The following is a 23,771-nucleotide window of genomic DNA, read 5'->3' as shown; positions in this document are numbered from 1 at the left end:
TAAATGATAAGATTGATGTGGTTCTGTTTGGAACAATGGCATTGAATTGTTTGTTGGTATTAGTCTGCAATTGCTACGCAACAAATCTGCTTTGTATTTCATGTTGGAAATTTTATGATTTAAAATTAAAATATATTTTATTTATTTATTTTGGGGGTTCTTTTCATTTGTGTTTATTTATCTATTTATAGTTTAACAGTTTTATGTCTTAAATATATGATTATTATTTGACGGTTATATGGTTAATGAGGCTATTGATGGTATGGTAAGTGTGCCCTATATAAGGGTACGTGGCTAGAGTTAGAAGGCATATGGTGAGGCATGAAACATGCACATGTGTGGGAGTTTAAATTGTCAGATAATGAAGGTATATATGACGGTATAATTCACCATAATGCAACCACTCTAGCCAAATACCTCTACAAAAGATACTCTTAAAAACTAGGGGCCGTGACTACTTACTTAATTTCAACTTAAAAATTGTCCACTTACTCCACTGAGAGTTTTTTAGTCTCATTTACCCAATCTAACATTTATTGACAGTTTTAACCATATTTTAATTAATAAATTACACTCATCTCTCTATCTCTCTCTCTCTCTCACACACACACACACACATCCGCCTCCTCACCCAGACCACTGTCGTCGAGCCCTAGACCTTGTAGCTTCTATCACCACTAGCTACCAATGGGCATTTCTCGGCTATCACCGCCGCCTACTCCATCGTCGAGCCCTAGGCCTCCATAATCGTCACTCTCTCTTTCTCTCTCATCGTCGTCCCCCCCTCCTGTCTTAGATTCCGTCTCTGAACAATCAAGTCCCAAATCTGGGACGAGGCTTCAATGAACGAAGCCATCCTCGAATCCTTGGAGTCGATCGAGGTTTTGGACCGCAGCCAAGGGATTCCGATCATGGACTCCAGATCCCGAGTTCATTACCATCTCCGCCGGACGGTGATTGACTAGGCGATTGGGGATGGTGATCTCGTAGCCGGAGTTGGTAGCGGAGTTGGGCGTCGGGGACTGGATGGCAGCGAAGGAGGAGGAGGGGAGGAGGTCCTTGAAGAAGGTGTATAACTCGGAGCTCTTGAGGGACATAAGCTCCAGGTCGAGCTGCGGCGGCCAGTGGCGTGGCTTCACGACGCTGTCTTTCTTCTCCACTTGTTCCGATTTTTCTTCTCCATTCAAGCTTTTCCAATAATCTGCGACAGCCTCACCGTTCCTTCACTCACAGAGCTTTCCCTCGATTTCTCTCTTTTCAACTCTTCCGGTTGCCTCGATTTTAGCGTCGAGATCCAATTGCTAAGAAACAATTGGTTTTGCTTTGTGAATTGTTCAGTGATCATGTTTAATAATTAGTACTGCTTCAAGTTTAGGATTTGATTTTGTTTCAAGTTTGTTTCTAATGTTTTGAATCGTTTTTGGATGGTAATAGTGCGACACAAATGATTATTAGAGGGCAATAATACGATTATTGAGAGGCAATAATATGATTAGAGGGCAATAATACGACACAAATGATTATTAGAGGGCAATAATACGATTATTGGGAGGCAATAATATGATTATTGGGAGACAATAATACGATTATTAGGGGGCAATAATATGATTATTCGGGGGCAATAATACGATTATTGAGGGGCAATAATATGATTATTGGGGGTCAATAATATGATTACTGGGGGGCAATAATATGATTTCTGGGTATTATTAGGGAGCAATAAATTCAGACACCGGAATCCAGTCATCAGTCCAGTAGCCGGATTCGAGATTCCTGTGACCGGTCGCAGGATTCCGATAACCGGTCGCCGAAGTTCATCACCGGAGTCCGCGGCCTGCCACTGGTCACCGGAGTCCGGCAAGGTCTCCGATGACTTCTCTCTCTAAGTGACAAAGAAGGAGAGGGCAAAATTGTCCCAAAAATAAATAAAAAGGAATAAAAAAAATACTTAATTGGGTATTAGGGAAATGATCTCTTAGAGTGTTTGGTAAGTGGGCAATCTCTTAGAGTGTTTGGGTAAGTGGGGTTAATTAACCCCAAAATTGGGTAAATGATCATTTTCCCTAAAAACTATACATATACATACTTTACTTATACACTGTTTTGAGTACACGGGTGATTAAGGTTCAATGAGGCTTCTTAGCTGCACGACGGAGCTCGAAGAGTTGTTGTATCTTGGGGGAAGTTCGTCATTCAACCCTGTAGGGGACAAATCTTCTCTTAGGACAGTGCGCTTGCACGCCTCGACTCGATAAGTTTTCCTATATAAAAATCTATATATTATATTATTTTCTTACTTTATTTTATTTTCTCATCTATATCATTATTCTTATTTCCCAAGATATTATCATATTATTTTGTGTTTTTATTTTACAGGAGTTTCGTCCCATATTTTTTGCAACATTCTAAGAGAAGATTCGTGCGGAATTTCTGACAAAGACGGACAACATGAAGTTCGAGGATATCACACATTTGGCTTCCTCTTAATTTCTCAACTTATGAATACCTTAATATTTTTCTTCCAATTATTAATTTATACTAGTCTTGAATATGCTAATTGTATTTTGCTTTGCATGTACTAATTTATATCAACTAATTCTTGATAGGAAAAATCTCTCAAATGTTAAAGTTGATAAAGGAATTAGTTACTCAATATACATGCATTGGCCTCCACCATGACGAAGGAATTTTGAACCACTTTGACGACATAACCAATTTTTTTTTTGTAAGAAATATATATTTGAGTTTTTGTCCATTTACTCCATTTTTAGAGATTTTTTTCCCACTTACCCCATTAAGTTTTTTTAATTCCCTCTTACCCAAAACACTCTAAGGAGGTATTCCCTAATTCCCCATTAAGATTTTTTTTTTTTTTTTTTTTAATACCATTTTACCCTCACATTTGTTACTTAGAGAGAGAAAGAGAGAGAGAGAAACCATAGGGGACTTCGCTGGATTCCAGTCACCAGCCGCCGGATTTCAGTCACCAGCCGTTGGATTCTGGTCATCGGCCGCCGCCCAACGGACGTTTTTGAAAACCTCACCGGAAATGTTTATTGCCCCCAATAGACATCTATTGCCCCCCAATAGAGAGGCAATAGACGTCTATTACCCTCTAATAGAGAGGCAATAGACGTCTATTACACAGAATTGAACCAATTGAAACCGTCATAACCTCAAATTATGCTTCCGATTGAATCTGTCGACGGCGGTGAGAGAGAGAGAGAGGAGAGAGAGAGAACAGAGACAGATAGAGAGGTCGAGGTGAGAGAGAGAGGAGGCGATGACCACCGGTCGGTGCCGTCCTTCGGGACCCCCAGCCCAAAGCCCCCTCGACACCGGCACAAAGAGCGACAGCATGCCTGAGGTTGCCGGAATTCAATTCAGAGCAGCCTGAGGTCGCCGTCGTGGTGAGGCTGAGATCTGGGAAGCCGGAATTTGGTCTGGCTTGTTGGCGCGCGGTGCTGGTTCGAGGAGAGAGAGAGAAACCAGATCGGAGGAGGATAGAGATGAGGTAAGTGGGAATAAAATGTAATTTATTAAATAGGTTAAGGGTAAAATTGTTAATTTGCTTCAAATTGGGTTAGTGGGAATAAAAATTTAAGTGGGACAATTTTAGCTGATTTTGGTGCTTTGGGTCAAGGACCCTATATATTTTGTACATTATCATTTTGTAGTAACAATTATATCAATTGTGGCATATCAATTATACATATATGTTAATAGCCAACAAGCAGGCATGTATATGTGCATGTTACAGTTAAGTTTATAAGTCATCTTTGCAAATTGAATTTGCTTTCAATGACAATTAATCTGCCATGAGATCAGGTTGGCTATTATTGATTTATGATTTGTTGATCGTTACATGAAACTAATATTTCCTATGATATATAAAATGTTGCTACTCGAGGTACGTACTTGATTACTGATTTTATAAGTTATTCTATTGTATTTACATCCATATAATAATTGTTTGCATACAATTAAATATGTTAACAATAATATATATATATTTTTTTTGAACCAAATCATTCATTCATCTCAAGCTAGAATGGCACGGATACATACATTCCCTTGCCAACTCTAGGGCAAGTTTAGGACGTGGTATGCTAGCACCACCCATTAGACAACCAGTGCTCACTTATTCAGCGAGCCTATGAACTATGAACATACATAGTAAATAGGCACAAAACAAAACAAAAGTGCATAGGTCCCTAAAAAAATAGGGTATAACTTAGAAAGAAAAATTCTATCTAATTTGGAGGCCAAACAGACCCAATAGTAGCCCTAGGACCAACAGTTAGCCCAAAAGACAAAGTGACGGCCTGAGCCTATAAACCGCAGCCTTATAGGATATGCAGCCAAGGCCCAACAGTGAAGCCCAGCCCATCATCTCTCCACAGCGCAGAGCCGTCGAGCTTCACGACGCCATAGCCGCCCGATGCCAGCACCGCCCGACGCGAGAGACTCCCGACTTCCTCGCCGCCCGAAGCCATCACCGCCTAACGCCATCGCTTCCGATCTCGCGCCCAACCCAGAAGCGAGGTATGATCTACACCACAGTTTGAAACCATTCGAAACCCAGCACGGGCCGCACAAAAAAGCCGTCGTCTGGAGCGAAAAAACTAGCCGTCGCCGTCAGGAGTGAAAACCAGCCGCCTCCTCATCATGAACCTCCAGCCCCAAGCTGCCTCGATCCGAATAGGTACAGCTACCACCATCAAAACCTCAACCAAAGACCCCATAGGGCTAGACCATGTGTACAATTAAATATGTTAACAATAATATTATGAATGCAATTGACCTTAAATTCTATTGCAGCTCTTTATATGTTGTCAGGTCAGTTACAAAAAATGACCTTTGCCTTTTGTTTCGAGAAGATTATATTTTAATGCAATTACATATTATAATTAATGGTTATCTATCTTTTCTTTCATATCTAAAATGATGCTACTTCAAATTGTGGTGATACTATTAATTTTGTCTCATTATTAAAATTTAGTTGAGTTATTAGCTGTAACATTTATTGAGCTTCTGAGTGATTGCAGGGAAAGTAAATAGTGATGGTATATTGTCTCTTATACTTCTAAATTTATATGTATACGTTACGAGATATAGATATGCTACTATATGTTAGCTTGTGTATCAACAAGTGCAACATGTCACATACGAGAATGCTCAAAGAATACTTTGTAAGTTCAATATGTGAGAAGTTTTTATTTTGCTTTAATGAGTCATTGAGAAGTTATTTTTGATTTCAAGAATGGTGATTACTATTTGAAATTTCAACTATTTCATTAGTATTCTTTAATGCTTATTAAAACTGTGAATTTTATATATCTGATTTTGTTATGAGTATATTTAGCATTTACTATTCTCTCATAATATCGAAGTTGTGTGGGGGTAACCTCTAGGTATAACTCTCGTCAATATATGTCTTTAAAAACATTTAATATTAGATAATGTGGGGTTATGGTTTATATTTCTGGTCATTATTTACTATTTACTATGAATTGATATCATTCAATACTAGGATGTTGTGGGGGTAACTCTCGTAGTTATATATTTACTTTACGTGATCATTAAATAGTTCGTGCAAAATTATCTTATTCTCATATGGAGGGAAAACATTCCTATGAGAATTGTGGTTGATGGTTTATTTGAGGCTTGCAGACAAATTAAAAATGCAGGTTTTGCGAGCTAAAGTGACAAGCAAGATATGGCCAAAGGGAAAAAATATAATATGACATAAGTCATATATATGCCTCGCGGATGATGCCCTATAGTCTCACGGAGGAGATTATATATATATAAAATTGCTGAAGGGGGATGTGCTTAATTAAGCCCATAAGGGAGTCACCTAGGGAGGTAACCCAACTTCTGTGATTAGAGATCCCATGAAGGAAGTTCAATGTGGTAGAAACAATCCATACTGCGTGACTCAAATATAGCACACATAAACTATAAGGACATATCCAAAAGAGATATTATCCTGTGCATCCCTAAGGTATTAAGTGCTATATTAAATGTGACGTTAGGAAGGGAAAACAATGATACCCTGAATGAGTTTCGAAGTGGGCAAACTCCCGCGGGGTCTTGGCACACGTACCCTTGGAGAACTCACCTAAGTGAGAGTTGTTCGTGAGGACGCGACAATGAAAATTGGGCTGTTCTCTAATACTCTCATGAGAATCAAGATACGCGCACGACCATAAATGCGCTAACAAGCGAACCGGTCTAATTACCCGTACTGTGTGTGATATGTTAAAGTTTGGCCAAAGGTGCCGAGTTCAATACTTTGTACACTCAGGTTCCTCAAATGGGGACTATCACACTAAGCTAGGTTCAAACCCAAAAGGTACTTATGCCAATTGCACAGTAAAAGCACTCACTTATTTTGTTTTATTTTAATTTTAAATCAGTGGGGGAATGTTGGAAATTTTATGATTAAAATTAATATATATATATATATATATATATATATATATATATATATATATATATATTATTTATTTATTTTGGGGGTTATTTTCATTTGTGTTTATTTCTCTATTTATGGTTTAACGGTTTTATGTTTTAAATATATGATTATTATTTGACCGTTATATGGTTAATGAGGCTATTGATGGTATGGTAAGTGTGCCCTATATAAGGCACTACTAGCAAAATTGTCTATACCCACTGATTGCAATCAGTAGGTATAACCTCTATCAGTTACTGATATCAGTGTGGGAAGCCCAATAGCTACCCTACACTCACAGATGTTGTGTCTGTTCAATTTGATCGTGTGGTCTTTGGTCTCTCCCCACAGACAGAAAAATCAGTGTGGAATTTTTTGTGGGACCCACGCTTATCTCACATGAGATGAATTGAGAAATTAAATTCTTATATAAAATTTGTCTTCAAAACATCAGTGTGAACATTACATTAATCACACAGATAATTAAAATCTGTGTAAAGCCTTATGTTATAGTAAAAAAAAAATATATACTGTAATCATACAAATTTACAGCAAATTACCCGAGCAAACCTAAATCAAACCCATCAATCTGAAACATTAAATTCAATCAAAGGTTCTTTGTAATTCCAAAATATAATTTTTCATACAATATACAATTACAAATTACAATTCACATTGCTCCAAGTTTTTCCAAATAACAGTCATTGGAATGCAAAACCAATATTAGGATAAACCAAATGCAAATAAGTGCAGCTGCACTGCTTAAAAATATAGGGAAAAAAAATGCAGAGCCAGGGATGGTGCTGAAAGAAAGAAGCTTGGTGCCCAGAGAAGCTACCTGTGCTTAAGAAACAACCCATGATCATGGCATCATATATATCAATTGCAACAAAGGAAAGAAATCCAATTTCTATGGCAGTAACATTGAAGTTTTTGTCTATATCCAAAAACCAAATTTATCTAAATCTATGGATTGAGAACATTTACCTGTGCTTCCAAATTGTATTAGCTCTTTCTCTCTCCTCCGCCTTTGATTGCATACTTTGAATGCTACATGCAAAACCCAAATCTTAGAGTACCTACTTCATAACTAAGATCACCAAATCATAATACAATCCGCTGCAAGAAACGGGAACTAAGAACACCGAAAAGATTTAAGATGCCCAATAACAAATTGATCATACAGTATGGGTAAAGGCATAGAGAGGAGGAGAGAATACACCTGGAACCGATTTACTATTTCTTGGGTAAAATACCTGCAACCGATCAACAAGATCTAAGTCGTCACTCAAAATCCATACTTGAAACAAGAACAGATCTGAGAATAGGTTAGAAACTAGTAGACGAATCCGGAGGAAGAGCTGGCCGGCGCAGAGAAGAGGGAAGGTGGCGGCAATCCGAACCGGCTGCTGCCTTTCGTCCAAGAAGACGCAGGAGGAGAGAGAAAACCGTGGGTGTCCAGAGAGGATTTCTAGGTGCCGTGTGCCGGCGCGTGACCTCGGTCCCGACATCATCGGACCTCGCGGAGGCAGAGATGGACTCGACGGAGACCTGTGAGCACAGTGGTAGTGGAGGTGAGTCGCGGTGGAGAGCGGAAGTAGATGGTGGAGGAGAGAGAGAAAAGCCCAGATCCACTCTCTCCTCAGGTCGCGTGGGTTGCCGCCGGATGTCAAGGAGGCTGCGTCGCTGTTTGCTGAGTGTTGCGATGGTGGCGGGGCGATGGGAGGTGGCCGGAAACGTGGAAAAAAATAGGAACAGTGGCGTGGCGGCCTATGGGAGTCGCGTGCGGTGGCCAGGGCTGAGACTTGGAGTTTTTCTGCTTCTCTTTGCCAAAGACTAATATGATGGTCAGAACTCGGTATATTAATCAACATATAGGAAAAAGCCGAGTGAAGCTTTTGCTAGCAGTGATATGTCAAATCAAATATTCACACGGATATTTGTGAAAAAGTAGCAATGGCTACCGATAACTGTGTAAAACTTCATACAGATATGAATGACTATTTTACATTCACACAGATGACAGTGTGAAAGTGGTTGTAACAGATGTCTCTATGAATTAAACTCATCTTGCAAATTATAATTTTTTCTATTCTTTACAGATATCTGTGTATAAATGTTTTACACAGATATCAGTATTTAAAAATTACTTGTTACACACAGATATCTGTGTATAAATGTTTTACACAGATATCAGTATTTAAAAATTACTTGGTACACACAGATATCTGTGTATAAATGTTTTACACAGATATCAGTATTTAAAAATTACTTGGTACACACAGATATCTGTGTAAAGCATTTTTACACAGATATCAGTATATAATAATTACTTGGTATATACAGACATCTGTGAGAAAATCTAGACACACTGATTTCAGTTGGTAAATATGTGAGCATTTTCTTTTGTGGGACCCAGACATTCATTTCTCACAGATATCTGTATCTACAAGTTATAACACACTGATTTTTTATCAGTGTGAGAGTCAGTGTGTATAAAATCAGTGTGGGTTGCTCCTTTTGCTAGTAGTGAGGGTACGTGGCTAGAGTTGGAAGGCATATGATGAGGCATGAAACATGCACATGTGTGGGAGTTTAGATTGTCAGATAATGAGGGTATACATGATGGTATAATCCACCATAATGCAACCACTCTAGCCAAATACCTTTACCAAAGATACTCTTAAAAACTATACATATACATACTTCACTCATACACCGTTTTGAGTACACGGGTGATTAAGGTTCAATGGGGCTTCTTAGCTACACGACGGAGCTCGAAGAGTTGTTGTATCTTGGGGGAAATTCGTCATTCAACCTTGTGCAATAGGAGACGAATCTTCTCTTAGGACAGTGCACTTGCACGTCTCGACTCGATAAGTTTTCCTATATAAAAATCTATATATTATATTATTTTCTTATTTTATTTTATTTTCTCATCTATATCATTATTCTTATTTCCCTAGATATTATCATATTATTTTGTGTTTTTATTTTACAGGAATTCTGTCCCATATTTTTTACAACATTTCACTGGTAGTGAATCTATTTTGAAATTTGAATACTTCATACACCAAACCGACTTTCACAGATTTTATTCATCTGATTGGTTTTTTCAGCACATTCAACCAAAATTCGGAAAGAAAAATTAACAAACAAAAAAAAGAAAAATAAAAAAAAGAGATCTACCTCACAAAATACAATTGAAAGATGTTTTCCTGATTGAGGTCCCTCAAGTTTCCTTGACCTTTTGCCTTTTCCTGTGTGTTGCATTCCCATAACAGCAATCGGTATTGTAATTTCCTTGCTTTTCTTGAATATCCATAAGAGATGAACGAACTAATTCTTCCTGAGTCGATCATCTTGAAATCTTATGCTCTACCTAAACAAAGACTTTGCTTGTTGGTTTCTATTTTTACAAGCTATAATGGCTGAAATGAATGATGCTGGCATATTGCCTAGCAGAAGAAGAGGACCTTAGTCATTTTTGGCTGCCGCACTAAGAGGTGGGAACAAATGTCCCAACGTACCCAAACCCCATGATAAAGAAGGCTAAGGCTTGGATGTAAAAGAAGATGAAGTAGTTATTTTTGCCAAAGAGGACATCATAACAGCCACAAAAGAAGAGATAACATCCCACAGCAAGCTCTGTCAAATGAAGCCTGCCAACATTTAGAGAGAAAATGCAAACTGATCAGGTTAAGTGCTACCGAACATAAAAATTCTCGTTTTAATCTCATAGGGAGTACTCGATGGGAGGATGCATACCTTTCTCCAATCCTGAATCGAAATTTTCTGGGTGCTTTTGCTCCTACTTTATTCTTAAGAATATCTCCAAGCTTTTCAGTGACGATCCATTCATTCACACTACTACCCTCTAGTAGACCAATGATCGTTGCCTTTGTACGGTGTAGTGACATGACGTTCTCGAATAGGATCCAGAAGACCAACAGATGCGCTGACCTGCAAAGTTATACAACAGAAAGAAGAAATTAAACCATCAGAATCCGTGGGAATTGATAGAGCAGGGTCGCATGCATTCCTATAAATTTTTTGAAAACCAAATTTTTTAGTTATTGCATTTTACAAGAAGAAATATCTATTACAGATTTGAATTCTGAACGAATACAAAAGGAAAAGCTCGAAAGAAAGCTAGACCTTGGAGTGCCGACTGCATTAAGAAGGGTAATTATGGTAGGGATGTAAACTCCTCCCCACTTTGGTACGGTAACTTCAGGCACGAGAACAGTTGCCGGCAAGACAATGCAATAGAAGAAAAAGGCATTGATGTGTGCTATGATCTTCCTAACGAAGAAGAAGCTGTAAATCACATGAAATTTTTGCCATACTGATACTTTCTGTAGTAAACATATGAAAAAGATAAGGGTTAGTTATTCACTCATTTCCAATTTTTACATTCTCCCATTCGTTAAAATTGGTACAAGAAGAAAACAGCTAACCTTGTTTCTCATAATATCCAACACCATTTTCCTGAAAAGATTAGCCGGACCGCAAGACCACCTGTGTTGTTGGTGGCGGTAGGCCTTGAAAGTACTTGGCAATTCACTCTTCACCTGTAAAGAAAATTAAGTAAGATTCTATATGCAGAGAAGGATCTGTGACACATTTGGGATTGGAATCTACCAACTTAGAATAAATGTACGCAATAATCAAAGTACACTAGAACACATGCATGCATGAGAAAAGATTAGTCTTTTAGTCACACAAACCACCCTATTTTGGCTTTCCTCAAGACCATGCATAGTTCTGCCTTTGAGCAAAATACAACAATTGGATGAATGTATTGATGCAGAAAAAGAAAAAAGCATAGGTCAATAAAACTCTACCTGCAGATCACCAAGATACACAAATTTCCAGCCTTTGAGGCTCGCTCGAACAGCCAGATCCATATCTTCCACCGTGGTCCGGTCCTTCCATCCCCCAGCCTCATTGATTGCAGCAATTCTCCACACACCAGCAGTCCCTATATCATTATATCAACCAAAGTTAGCATATACTTGACATTGATCCAAAGTTAGTATGCAGTTGATGACTTCTATATCATAATTATTGTATGGTGAGAAACAACTGAGAAATACCATTGAATCCAAAGAATGCATGAGTGGAAGAGCCCACTTCTTGTTCAACTGTGAAATGGTAATCCAGTGACATTTCTTGCAATCTTGTCATCATGCACTCATTAGAGTTCACTGCAAAACAGCCAAAAAGGCAAAGCAAACTCAGTAATTCAGTAAAGTAGCTGCTGCTACAATCTGCATGGCTTTTATTATTGCAATAATGATGTAACAGAGAATTAGTTCAACTGTTGGTAAGTGTAGGTTGGAAAGTGACTAGGAGACTAGAGGGCTGTAGGAATTGAGGTCCACCATTAAGATTGCACATGCTTCTGTTCTGCCTAGTATAGAACGAAGAACAATTCCATGAAAGACAGATATACCCCTTACAATGTTCTGCAATCTCCATGCCCACAAATTGCTAATGTGGAAATGCGCATTGTTTGTTTGAAGAAACGTGCTTCTAAGTTCTACCAAACTACTTGCCCCTTACTGAGTTATATTGAAAGAGACAGTCGTGTTTTTATCCGTGTATTTTAGTCGGATAACAAGCCGGTCCCTGTGTTTAACAATGTTGGCTACTTCACCAAATTTTTAGAATGAGATAAACGTCGAAGATATATAAAGAAAATGGCAAGATTACTTAACCATGCATATGAGAAGCACGCCCATTTTTTTTACACCTCTAAACACAAGGACCAAAATTGCAATCCAGCGCAAAACACAGGACCAAACATGCAATCTTCCCATAAAAAAAAGTTACTCACTCGAATCAGTCGAATGTAATTGTCATTTGTGCTTCCAACTAGATAGTTCAGTATTAACTCCGAATTTCACCCCCATAGTTTCTTTTCTTTTCTTCCTGATAAGGGGTACTGTGGTCCATCCAACTCTTCAGCCACAATGCTCTTACATTAATTATCATTAACAAACCTCTTTTATAGCTGCTTTACAATAATGACTAGTGATTCCTGTTTAGTTTCATAACTGCCTTATCTAATTGTCCTAAATGCACCCAAATGAATTAGACCACCTAGGAGATTATTATTTATGGGTATGGGTAGTGTCATCCAGCTAAACCAGACCACCCCATCTGTGACCATTGAAAACTGACCACACCAACAAACACATATTCAAAGAGGCCTCTATCAGAGAGACACAAAGGCCCATTGATTTTCCACATTTCATTTCTCGAGAGAGACTTGCCTGGGACAACCGCACCACATGGATATAGGGCAGACTAATCAACCCCCTTTTGGATATTGCATTTTTAAAAATCAGGGACAGTTTCGGAATAAGAAAAAAAAATTTGATATCTGATTGGCTTATCCTATATCCACGAGGTGGGGAAGCCCCTACCTAAGAATTTTTCTCATTTCTCATCCTTGGGTTCCTAAACCTTAAAATTAACACGAAACACGTGGCAAAACATCAATCTTTGTTTTTTTTTTTTTTGAGAATGAAACATGGGCAATCTTCTAACCCAAGAATAGACACACCGACAGTTTTAATTTCAGAACCCGCACCCAAAATTGACTTTGATTAAATTTAGAGAAAAATGAAATGAATTACTCACCGAATCTCCAGCGAGCCTGAACTAGAGCGATATTGGAGTTGTGGATAAAGAAGGGAATGGTGCGACAGAGAAAATCTGGCTCCGGTTGAAAGTCGGCGTCGAAAATGGCGACGTAATCGCAGTTTTTGACGTAGTTGCGGTTCAGGCCTTCTTTGAGAGCCCCTGATTTGTACCCAGTTCTGTTGTCTCGGATTTCGTACCTGATGTTTATGCCTTTGCTTGCCCATCTTTGGCACTCTCGCTCTACCATGGCCTATACATGCAATACACATTTTACTAATTTAACCTCCAAACCCATCAACATGTTGGATTAAGATTTGATAAACATGTGCAATCAAGTTTTGATAAAAATGTCATCTTTGGATGTTTCAAGTAGTGGGATTTAGCTAATTTTGCCCAAAACTAATTGAAATGTTGGGTGTTTTGAGTAGCGGGTACCTTGATAGTTGTGTCTGTTGAATCATCAAGGACTTGAATGATGAGTCTATCAGAAGGCCATGATAGCCCACAAACAGCTCCAATTGAAAGTTGATAAACCTGCATTTGTTTTTGAATTGTTAAAAGCTAGAAATCACCAACTAGAAATGCAACAACAGATGAGATAAGGACCTCTCTTTCATTGAACATAGGGATTTGAACCAGAACCATGGGATGAGTCGAGCTTCCCAACTCAACATCATCTTTCATGGGCTCCCATTTGTATCGCTTCTCCGGTTTTCGCCCGAAAAGGTGTACCAGAACAATGACAATGCCCATGTAAAGCCTCTCGGCGAATATTATAACAGCCATGATCAAGCAGAGAACCACTCCGAGGTTTAGCAGAGGAACGATCAATGGGGCTTTGATCAGATTCCAAATCAATCCAAATTGCATGAAAATATCATCTCTCGCGCCTATGAATGAGTCTGGAAGAACCGCTGCCGACGAAAGCCGCTCCATTTGTGAACTTTCTTGTGTTATTTCTTGTCAATAGAAACAGAGCAAAAACAGAGAGAGAGCAAATGGGTGAAGAGGAAGCTATGGAAAAATGTATAAAGGTTTCTTTTTCAGAGCCTCTTTTGTACTAAAGAAATGAATATTTCTCTTCTCCTATGTGAGGGTCTTTTGCTTGTTTTGATAATCACCAACACATTTCAATGAAAACCTAAAATCCAGGTCAGATCTCAAGGTACCAAGCACAGAAAACCACAGAAACAACCTGAAGAAATATTATACAAAAAAAAGGCTTCACAAGAAGCTCTGTTTTCTCTTTGTTGTTTTCTCTAAAAATGCTCTAAAAATGCAGATTCTCTGCTTCTGAAATCAAGAGAAAACAGAAGCAGAACAACGCGTACACGTACAACGTACAAATGTGGCCACCAGAAAACAACAGAAAAGCAAAAGAGAATCAAGAGCTGTAAGAGAGAAGAAAGTTCTCTCTTTGTTTTTTGGGCCTTCTGGTTTTTCTCTCTGTTTCTCCCTCTTTTATAATGCCTTATAGCTCTCTCAATAACAATCCAGTCCCTCTGTCCACAAGTGTAATTTGATTTGTATAAATTTAGTTATAGATTAATTTACAGCAAAACTGTGCAGGGTTAAAACTTGGTTGTTACTAAGAAAAGGTAGAGTTTTTTTTGGCAATGAAGAAAAGGTTGAGTTAAAAATTGAGAAGTCGAAATGCAATACGGCGGCAACTGATGTCATTTCACGGTCATGTGGTCCTTTCACCTTTCTAATTTTGACACCTAACCTAACCGTAGTAGTAATCGTGAAAATCATTTGTCTTTTTGGAGAAATTTTTTTTTTTAAATTTTTAAATTTTTTTTAACAGAGTAATAGAGATTTCATCTAGAGTTTTTGTCAATTTATCCAATTTCTAGCGATTTTTTTCCCACTTACCTCATTAAGTTTTTTTAATTCCCTTTTACCCCAAACACTCTAATGAGGTATTCCCTAATACCCCATTAAGATTTTTTTTTTGTTTTATATTTTTTTTTAATACTATTTTACCCTCACCTCTTTGTTATTTAGAGAGAGAGAGAAAAAAAAAAAACCATATGAGACTTCGCCGGAGTCCGGTTACTGGTCGCCAGATTCCAGTCACCGACCGCTGCCCACTGGAATTTTCTGAAAACATCTATTGTCCCCAATAGACATCTATTGCCCCCCAATAGAGGGGCAATAAACTTCTATGAAGTTTATTGCCCCCAAATAGACGTCTATTGCCCCCCAGTAGAACTTTAGGTAGCCGGAATGAGAACTAATATTCCTAAAATTAGACAAATAAAACTTTAATTAAAGAAAAAAACGAAGAGATTATATCAATTTAAAAATGTCTATTGCCTTTCAATAGACGTCTATTGCCCCCCAATAGACATTCAAAACTTTTTTTTTCCCTTCTGTCCCATTACTTTAAAAAGAAAAAAAAAAAAAAAAAGAAGAAGAAGAAGAACACATCTGGTAGAGTAACCATGTAGAGTAACGTCCTTGTAAATCAAGCTACCCCATTCTGCATCAAATCGAAACATCCGGTACCCACCTTGACTGGCATCCCAAGACAGATTGAAGTGTACGTAAGGTGCCTGACATTGACGGATAACTTCTCTGGCATTGTTTCACAGTGGTAAATCAAGTATAACTAACCCAGCAAAATAAGAGGTTCTACTCCTCCTCCGACGAGATAGAACCAACTGGTGGCGAGAGAGTTGTGTTGAGTGGTCGGACGGCGGCGTCGAGGCTGCTACGAGCCGCGAACTTGGAGCTGGTGGGATTCTGCAGTTAATGTTGACTCAGGTCAGTCGGCGTCCTCCGCCATGGGCCAGACAAGAAACTTCTCTCGATCGGACCCAACCCGGAGATCCCCGCTCCGAACCTGAATTGATCAGAGTTTGACGACTCGAAAGCCTTGAGTCGGCGTCGAAGCCACGACGCTTGAACTTCCTCTGCCGGTGAAACCTTCTCTGCCGCCTCTGCCGTGCAATGGATTAAATTGAGCGTCGGAATAATGCTCGCCTTGGTCGTCCCAGTCCTTCACCGAAGGGAGGGAGAGAGAGAGAGAGCAGATCGGAGAATGGAGGATGAGAGAGAAAGTGCTGCAGATCGGGGATAGAGGAGAGAGAGAGAGGGCCACATGTAATTAATTAATTAAGTTAAGGGTAAAACTGTCATTTTTCTTTAAACAGGGTGAATGGGAACAAAAATCTGTTGTTGGGGTAAGTGGGATAGTTTTTGTTAATTTTGGTGCTTTTGGTCAAGGACCCTTCATTTAATCTCTCAAAGCCAGAACGACATATACAAATAAACTCTATATGCTTGTACCCTAACTCAGTGGTGTTGAGTAAAAATATGCACACAGTGAGCGTAAATGTCACCCAACATAATTTCGCTCATATTCATTTAGTGAATAGAGTTTTAATTATTTCGGGTTCGACCCATTCAAGACAGAATGTGTCTCTTAATTATATTCCCTCGTTACAGGGAAACACCCTTTGATTCCATTTATGAAGAAACCAATTGTAGGGATGTGTGTTTGTTTGCTTTGTTTTTGCGGCTGCACCCGGATATTTGAATGGGTTGCCTACGTACCCTTTGAGAGGGATCAAGCCACTCGTAGTTCAAGAGTTCCAATGGGTGAATGACCCATTAGAGGGTATGGCTTTTTGGAATAGGAATAGTGTTTGGACGAATTTGGTGTAAGTGAACCAGAGATTCGATTTGTTTGGAAAGGTTGTGACGTTTCCTGGTGTTTGACGGAATTTAACTGATGAGGTCAGGGATTCAGATTGGATGAACCAGGGAGTCAGAGATTTTGTTTAGACTTGCGGTTGCATCTAGTGGGTCGCTAGATTGCCTACATACCCTCTAGGAGGGATCAAACAGTTGTAGTTCTTGTGTATGTATTTCTGGTGTTGGAAGAATTTGACTGGAGTCAGTGGTTCAATTTAGGACTGGCTGAATTTTGACTGGTGGAGTCAGGGATTCTGTTTGGACTTGTGGTTGCATCTAGTGGGTGTTGCTAGATTGCCTACGTACCCATTGTGGGATCAAACCGACCGTAGTTCATAGGATTTGTATTTCTTGATTTTGTACCAACTTTTGTGTTCGACAGATGTATATATATTTCTTGAATCCATCAGATGTATTCCTTTTGCGGACATTCAGATTGTAGAGTGTCTGCTGATTTGAGTACCCGATGTACTGAGGTTTGCAGTGGGCCTTGAGATTTGGAATGGGCTTTGGGATGCAAATTAATCGGGCTCGAGCTTCCGAAATAGACGGGCTCAAGTAAACAAAGTGATTTGGACACCCACTGCGAAGAGTTAAGCTTTACACGTAGTCATCGCTTGTCATTTTGACGAGTTGGGTTTTCAATTCGGAACTCAAGATCTGAAGTGAAACTTTGTAGACTGGGCTTGCTTCCATTTCTTTTGTAGGAGGCCCAACGGATCGGCATTTAGAGAATTTCATTTCTTTTTTCCTTTCACCGGGAACTCTTCACTCTCTTAAAATTCTGAAATTAATGATTGTATCAAACCATTGATTTATGTTGGTCAGTTGGTGTCCACTTTGTCGTTGGTCTGCTTCTTTTCAATTTATGAGAAGCCTTGAATCCTAGTCCTTGTAGCCTCCTCACATTCTTGCCTTTTGTTTGATGAGATTAATAATTGCTGCCACTTAACCTGTGAGTTTGATCTCATTTAACATTTATATGATCATCTTTTGGCTTAGAAGTTCTCATTTTTTGTGAAGGCTGTGAGTGAGTCATTTTGGAGTGGTGGCTTCTCAAGGGCATAATTATGCTTCAGGCTCGTTTAGGACAAAACTCATCATCTCCAGCTTGTCATCTTCTACATGCTTGCTGCATCCACATCTCGGCTTAATTGAAGCATGTTTCGCTCTTAGCCAACAGTTGCTTGCACATGAATTTGGTGGGAGGCCATAATATTGTTTGAGCAAAACTGAGGTCGTGTCATTGGGAATATCAAATGGCAAAACCAACCACCATGTCAACGGACTTTCTAGCATTAAACGTAGCTGTTTGTGAACAACCATTGTTCAATGCAATGAGTTTCGGATCATTGAGGATGTTGGCTGTTCATGAACAACCTCTACTCTGTTAATTTTGTTTTCTTGTTTGGAAAACGACCACAGCAGCACCATTGTCAAGGTAATTTTAGCATTGAAACGAGGCTGTTCATGAACAACCGTTTTGTTTCGATGCGTCAAGCATTGGAGCATTTGAGAGCAGCAGCGTCATTTTGACAGGTTTGGGAGGACTCTAATAATTGTGGTCGTTCATGAACAGCCTATTAGAGTCTTGGAGAAGGCCACTACAAGACATATGAGAATTAATTGGAGAGGCTCATATCATGGGGAAGGCAAACATATACATGCAGCTTTCTGGTAGTGAAGCTTGGACCTTCCTTCTCTGTTTTCTTTTTCTTCTCTCTTTCTCTCTATGTGTCTCTCTCCCTCTCTCTGTGTGCTGCGTGTGCCCTCTGTATTTTTTTTTTCCTCCTCTGCTGCGTATATCTTTTGTCTTTCTCCCCCCTTCTCCGTTAGTGTAGTAGCTCCTTTTATAGGAGAGTAATGGATGAGGTAGAGTTGAGGATGACCCCGATTTGAATTTGAACTGATTTGATATTCAAAATCGGTTTCACCAAGTTTGGTGCTGAGATTTAAATTGATGGACAGCTAGCTTGGCTTTGATCTTATCATAATTGAAAAGTCCAACTAACCATCTTGGACGTTAATTTGCATGCATGAGCCAAACAACTTTGAAATTTAAAAACTGCATTATCTCTTCCAACTTTGACCGTGGTTAATCTCATCAGCAATTTTGGGCTTTGTGATTTTTTTTTTTTGTTTCAACAAGTGGTCAAGCAGGTAAGGGAATACGGGTACCATCCACTAGTACAATGATGCTCACTTGAATTTTAGGAGACCACACAACTACAAATCTCAGCGTACACTAAGAAAACTATCTTGAATCTCTCTTCGTCAATGCACACTAAGAAGACAGGGCCGGTCCTGACATTTTGGAGGCCTGAGACGAATATATATGTAAAATTAAAAAAAAAAAAAAATTGGCGGAGGCCCGCCGGAGAGTGGTGGCCTGAGGCAGCAGCCCTCAGGACCGGCCTTGCTCTAAGAGATTCATTAACTTGGTGTAAAAAGAAACCATAGCTATGTAGACTTATGGTCACTAAAAATTAGCAAGCCTCTAGGTGCACAAAAGTGCCTAACTTTCCTTAGAAATAAGGAATTAATTATTGGAAATAATACTAAGTAAAAACTTAAAACAATACGGCCCCAAACAGGACCCAATGGAGAGTACCAGCCCAGGACCAAGGCTCAACAAGGCCAACCCAGCTCAAAACCCATTCCACCACTTGCAACAGGATTACAACACCGCGACCTTCGTCGCCACCAATCCAGAAGACGTCGACACCTCCCCTACGCCGTCACCACCCAAAGTCGCACTACCCATCAGAAAAACCCGACCGGAGTTGGGTTTACCAGCGCCGAAGCTGCCCTTAGGGAGTAGACACCGCCTCGTGAAGCCGCTATCACCACTCCTGAAAATTGGTGCCGCAATCGCCCTTGCCACTAGCGAAATTGGATGCGCCACCCAACCACTGCCAATCTTCCCTGTCCAGCACAACCCAAAGAGCCACAGAGAAGGCCTGGAAACATCGCTTGTCCGACAGCAGCGCCGCAAATCAGCATAGCCAAAGGCCACACTGACTCAGGCCACCGCCAGACGAGCTCTGGCTTGAAACGTTGGAACAAAAGCGGCTGGAGTCGAAGAGACTAGCTATGAGGCTAGGGAGAAAACCATTTTTTTGTTTTCAAGATTTTTTAAACTTTAGTGAAAATATTGTCTTTTTGGAGAAATTTTTAATTAAACTAGTGGTGCCCTAAAGGCCTAAACCCGTGGCTTCTTACTTTATTTTTTTTAAAAAAAACCCCGTGGCTTTCTTACTATATTTTGGTTAAAGTGACGGTTACCTAACCATTTTTCCAACATATGAATTTTTTTTTTTTTTTTTTTGAATAAAGGGCTGGTGCGGCTGCCCTCACGTCTTAATTAATGAAACTGTAGAATACATGGGGGGGGGACATTAAGCCTAAACCCCTGATTACAATAAGCATCTAGAGTATGTCCCGAAATGATATCAGGAATCTCTACATAATACATGTATTCAAACAAGCACCAACTAGCAAAGAGTGCTCTACTGGCTACTCGATTTGCTTTGACATAGCGGTGACATAACGGAAAGATAACTCGATATGTAACACGATTACAACGTAGCATAATTGCCAGCTTAAGCACAGCTTTCCTACTATGTTGCCGCCGGAGAATAGATCCGGCGACACTTAGTCTCACCCTGCCACTAGGCGGTAGCGACCATTTGACGAAACAAGGAACTCGCCGCCTACCTAGAGCAGACAAGGCACTTAGAGTGCATACACAGGCACATAGCCCGACTAGCCCTACAAGATACTTGCAGGGACTTATTTCACGCCATAGGCGAGACAACACTAACCAACTAAAGCAAGTAAATATAAAACAGAAATTGAAAAAACTAGCCAAAAGTGACAAACTTGGACCTAGAGTAAAACCCCAGGCCCAAGCCACACCAGGCCCAGGACAAGGCCACCATCGGACTAAGGCCAAGAGGGCCCAAACCTTGATCCTAGCCCAATACGACTTAGGCACAGTCAGCTCAGCCACCACCGTCTCGTCTCCTAGACCGATGCGCAGCCGCCTCGTTCGCACCCTGCCTGCAGTCGACCCACCATCTCCGGCAAAGAGCCGGCAGATCGCCTCCTCCACGACCACACCCCCAAACCCCGAGAGTCTGATACGAGAAACTACCATCTGCGGCAGAGACCCAGCACCACGCCTCCCACCGACGCCGACTGCCACACGATCGGATCGGATCCACCCACTGACCCACTCTCCAGATCGGCTGCGAACGCTGGCCAAGCAACCGGAACCCTCCTTCAGCCACGAACCCTCCTTCTGTGCCTCTGTCATTTTCAACTGGAACCCAGGCAAGAGCAAGCGTCTCAACCCCAAACTCCGATTGTTAGACCAACCATCAACACCAACATCCCGTCCGGCCGCACTCGACGCACGCCGACGAGGCCAGAGGCCTGCGCCCACGCCGCGGCACAGCCGGACGAGAACCAGCAAAACCAGCGACAAAGATTTCTAGGGTTCAGGCGCGTGGAGCGCGTAGAAATTTATGTTATCTGTTACTGTAATATATAAAATAAATTTCTTCATATGAATTTGTTTATAACAGTATGAAAACTTCAAGCAGTACGGGATTGACTTGTTTGGTTCTCTATTTTGAGGATTCAAGGCCTTGATTCCTTGAAGATGCTCCCCCACAGCTTTTCATCTACTTTGTCAAATTGCTTATTCATACAAAGAGACCACAAGTCGGACAGTGTAACCCCATTTTGTTTTTCCTTTAAAAAAATCATTTGAATATCCTCTATACTTAGAAAGCATAAACAGCAATCTAAAATACTATACATGCGGAGCCATTTATGGAAGAGAAGTGCTAGGTTAGTCACCCATGCAGTCATGCACTCTTTAGCGGTTGACGACCAAATATAGATAACGGTGAGGTCTATCTTTACGGGTAAAGCTATGGTATGTTAACATTTTTCATACATAAACTATTTTTACCACTTTAAGGACTCATGTTACCACTTTGAGGACTAATATTACTATTTTGAGGACTCATATGGTAAACTAAGAAAATTTACCACTTTAAGGACTAATGTTACCACTTTGAGGACTAATATTACTATTTTGAGGACTCATGTGGTAACTAAGAAAATTTATCACTTTAAGGACTCATGTTACCACTTTGAGGACTAATATTACTATTTTGATGACTCATTTTACCACTTTTAAGACAATTGTATGCATGTCATACGTTAACACATTGTAGAATTTCCCCTATCTTTACTCATTATGTTCTATTGAGATAAACATATTGCCTTACAAAGTTGATTTTTACTTTCTTCTGTAGATCATATTTGTCTATGTAAGTTTTAGTTTTATTATCATATCATCTCTTGAGAATAATGTGCCTGAAAAATTCTCACTTGAGGGATTAAATATTCAACAACTTTTTTTATCAAGCTTCAATAATTATTTATGAATTTGTCGTTAGCCTTTCGCACTTGGAAGTTGGAACAAAAGACACCAGGAAAAAAAAATATCTGAAGAAGAAGATGAAGATGAAGATGTTCGAACAAAATACTAGTGTTTTTGTTTCACAAAAGGGAGTATAAAAAGTGGGAAAAGAGGCAAAAAGGAAGAGAAAGACAAGGTCTTGAAGCCGGTTCAAAAACCATGGGAGTGAGGGGAATGGTGTGGTCTTGAAGGGTATGGGGCAACTAGCAGAACCGTCTTTCTCGTGTAGTATGCTTCTTGAAGGGAAAAAATGCAGCATGAGGAGCGTGGTCTTTGACATGTTTACTCATATCAAAACCATACGTGTTGGCTTAAATATTTAAATCTACAAAGAAGTGATAATGAGAATTGAATTATATAATGAATGTTAATTTGGAAGTAGTATGAACCGTCTCAGATAATCATACTATACACATAATAGTTTTCCAGTGACTTTGTCAGAGTGTCTGGTGCCCTAGAAAATATGTCTGTTGATTCATTAGAATCAAGTGAAAATGCCAAGGACAGTTTGCCTTGGTATGCAAGCATTTGGGTTTTTTATCCGACAATTCATTCAGAAGGTGGCGTAATATAACATAGAGCAGCCTAGAAACTGTAACAGTTCGATGAATGGTTCTGGTGGCTCTGTACTCTCTGGAATCTGCAAACTACCATCACTGGTTGATTACACCATTAAAATGGTTTGATATATTATTAATCACACCTATTTATCATTGGGAACAATTAATATTGCGGTTGGTAGTAAAAATAATGAGTTGACAGTTAATGTGAGTGTGCACCAATCGTCTTCAAATTATTTATTAGTCTCTGTAACATAATGAAATTATCTTTCACATATGCATGAATGATTTATAATATAAGATAAACTTACAAGAAATTTCACACATTAACGACTAAAAGTTGTGTGGTATGCATGTCTTTGACGTCTTTTTAATCCTTTACATTTTCATCAGCACGTATAATTGTCACATAAACCATGTTTTTTTTTTTACATCAAAATTCAGATCCTAAACATGTTTAGAACACCTCATTTCCTCATTTTCTTATTATCACTTAATCATTTGCAAGGGTTACATTAATATGTTTGTTATACGTGAGAAGTCTTCATTGACACACATAGATTAACGACCGTAAATTATTTACGGGGCATACATACTTGAACAACTGCAAAGTACGTTGTACTATTTTCTGCACATAACAGATTATGAAGAGAACTAGAGTATTTTTTACATCGATCCCATGAAGTTATACTTTATTTTCTGTTCTTTATCACTTAATTAACTACCGCAAAGGCTAGGGTAGAATAAGTCTATTATATTGTGCACTCTAAATCTTAAAGCCCATGTTAGTGTATATTGGCTGGTGAGAAAGATTTAGATGTCGTTGTTGTCCGATATCCCCACCATATTTGCAAGCTTGTATCACGCTAAACTTGAGTTTCAGTTGGCAGGGGCTTTT

General features: G+C 39.5%; 1 protein-coding gene across 1 annotated transcript; it reads right to left on the bottom strand.

Moving 5' to 3' along the window:
• Positions 1-9,529: 9,529 nt before the first annotated feature.
• On the bottom strand, positions 9,530-14,590 carry LOC133721928 (glucomannan 4-beta-mannosyltransferase 9-like). Its single transcript, XM_062148703.1, has 9 exons — positions 13,721-14,590; positions 13,550-13,648; positions 13,112-13,364; positions 11,560-11,670; positions 11,308-11,444; positions 10,921-11,034; positions 10,619-10,818; positions 10,229-10,423; positions 9,530-10,122 (listed from the first exon to the last, which is right to left on the bottom strand). Exons 1-9 carry the CDS (start codon positions 14,048-14,050, stop codon positions 9,960-9,962), a joined length of 1,602 nt encoding a protein of 533 aa, XP_062004687.1. The 5' UTR covers positions 14,051-14,590; the 3' UTR covers positions 9,530-9,959.
• Between the last annotated feature and the right edge of the window lie 9,181 nt (positions 14,591-23,771).

Source organism: Rosa rugosa, chromosome 7, assembly GCF_958449725.1.
Source record: "Rosa rugosa chromosome 7, drRosRugo1.1, whole genome shotgun sequence".
Classification (NCBI taxonomy): Eukaryota; Viridiplantae; Streptophyta; class Magnoliopsida; order Rosales; family Rosaceae; genus Rosa; species Rosa rugosa.
The sequence above is the reverse complement of the archived record's forward strand: the minus strand, read 5'-3'. Positions and strand labels throughout refer to the sequence as shown.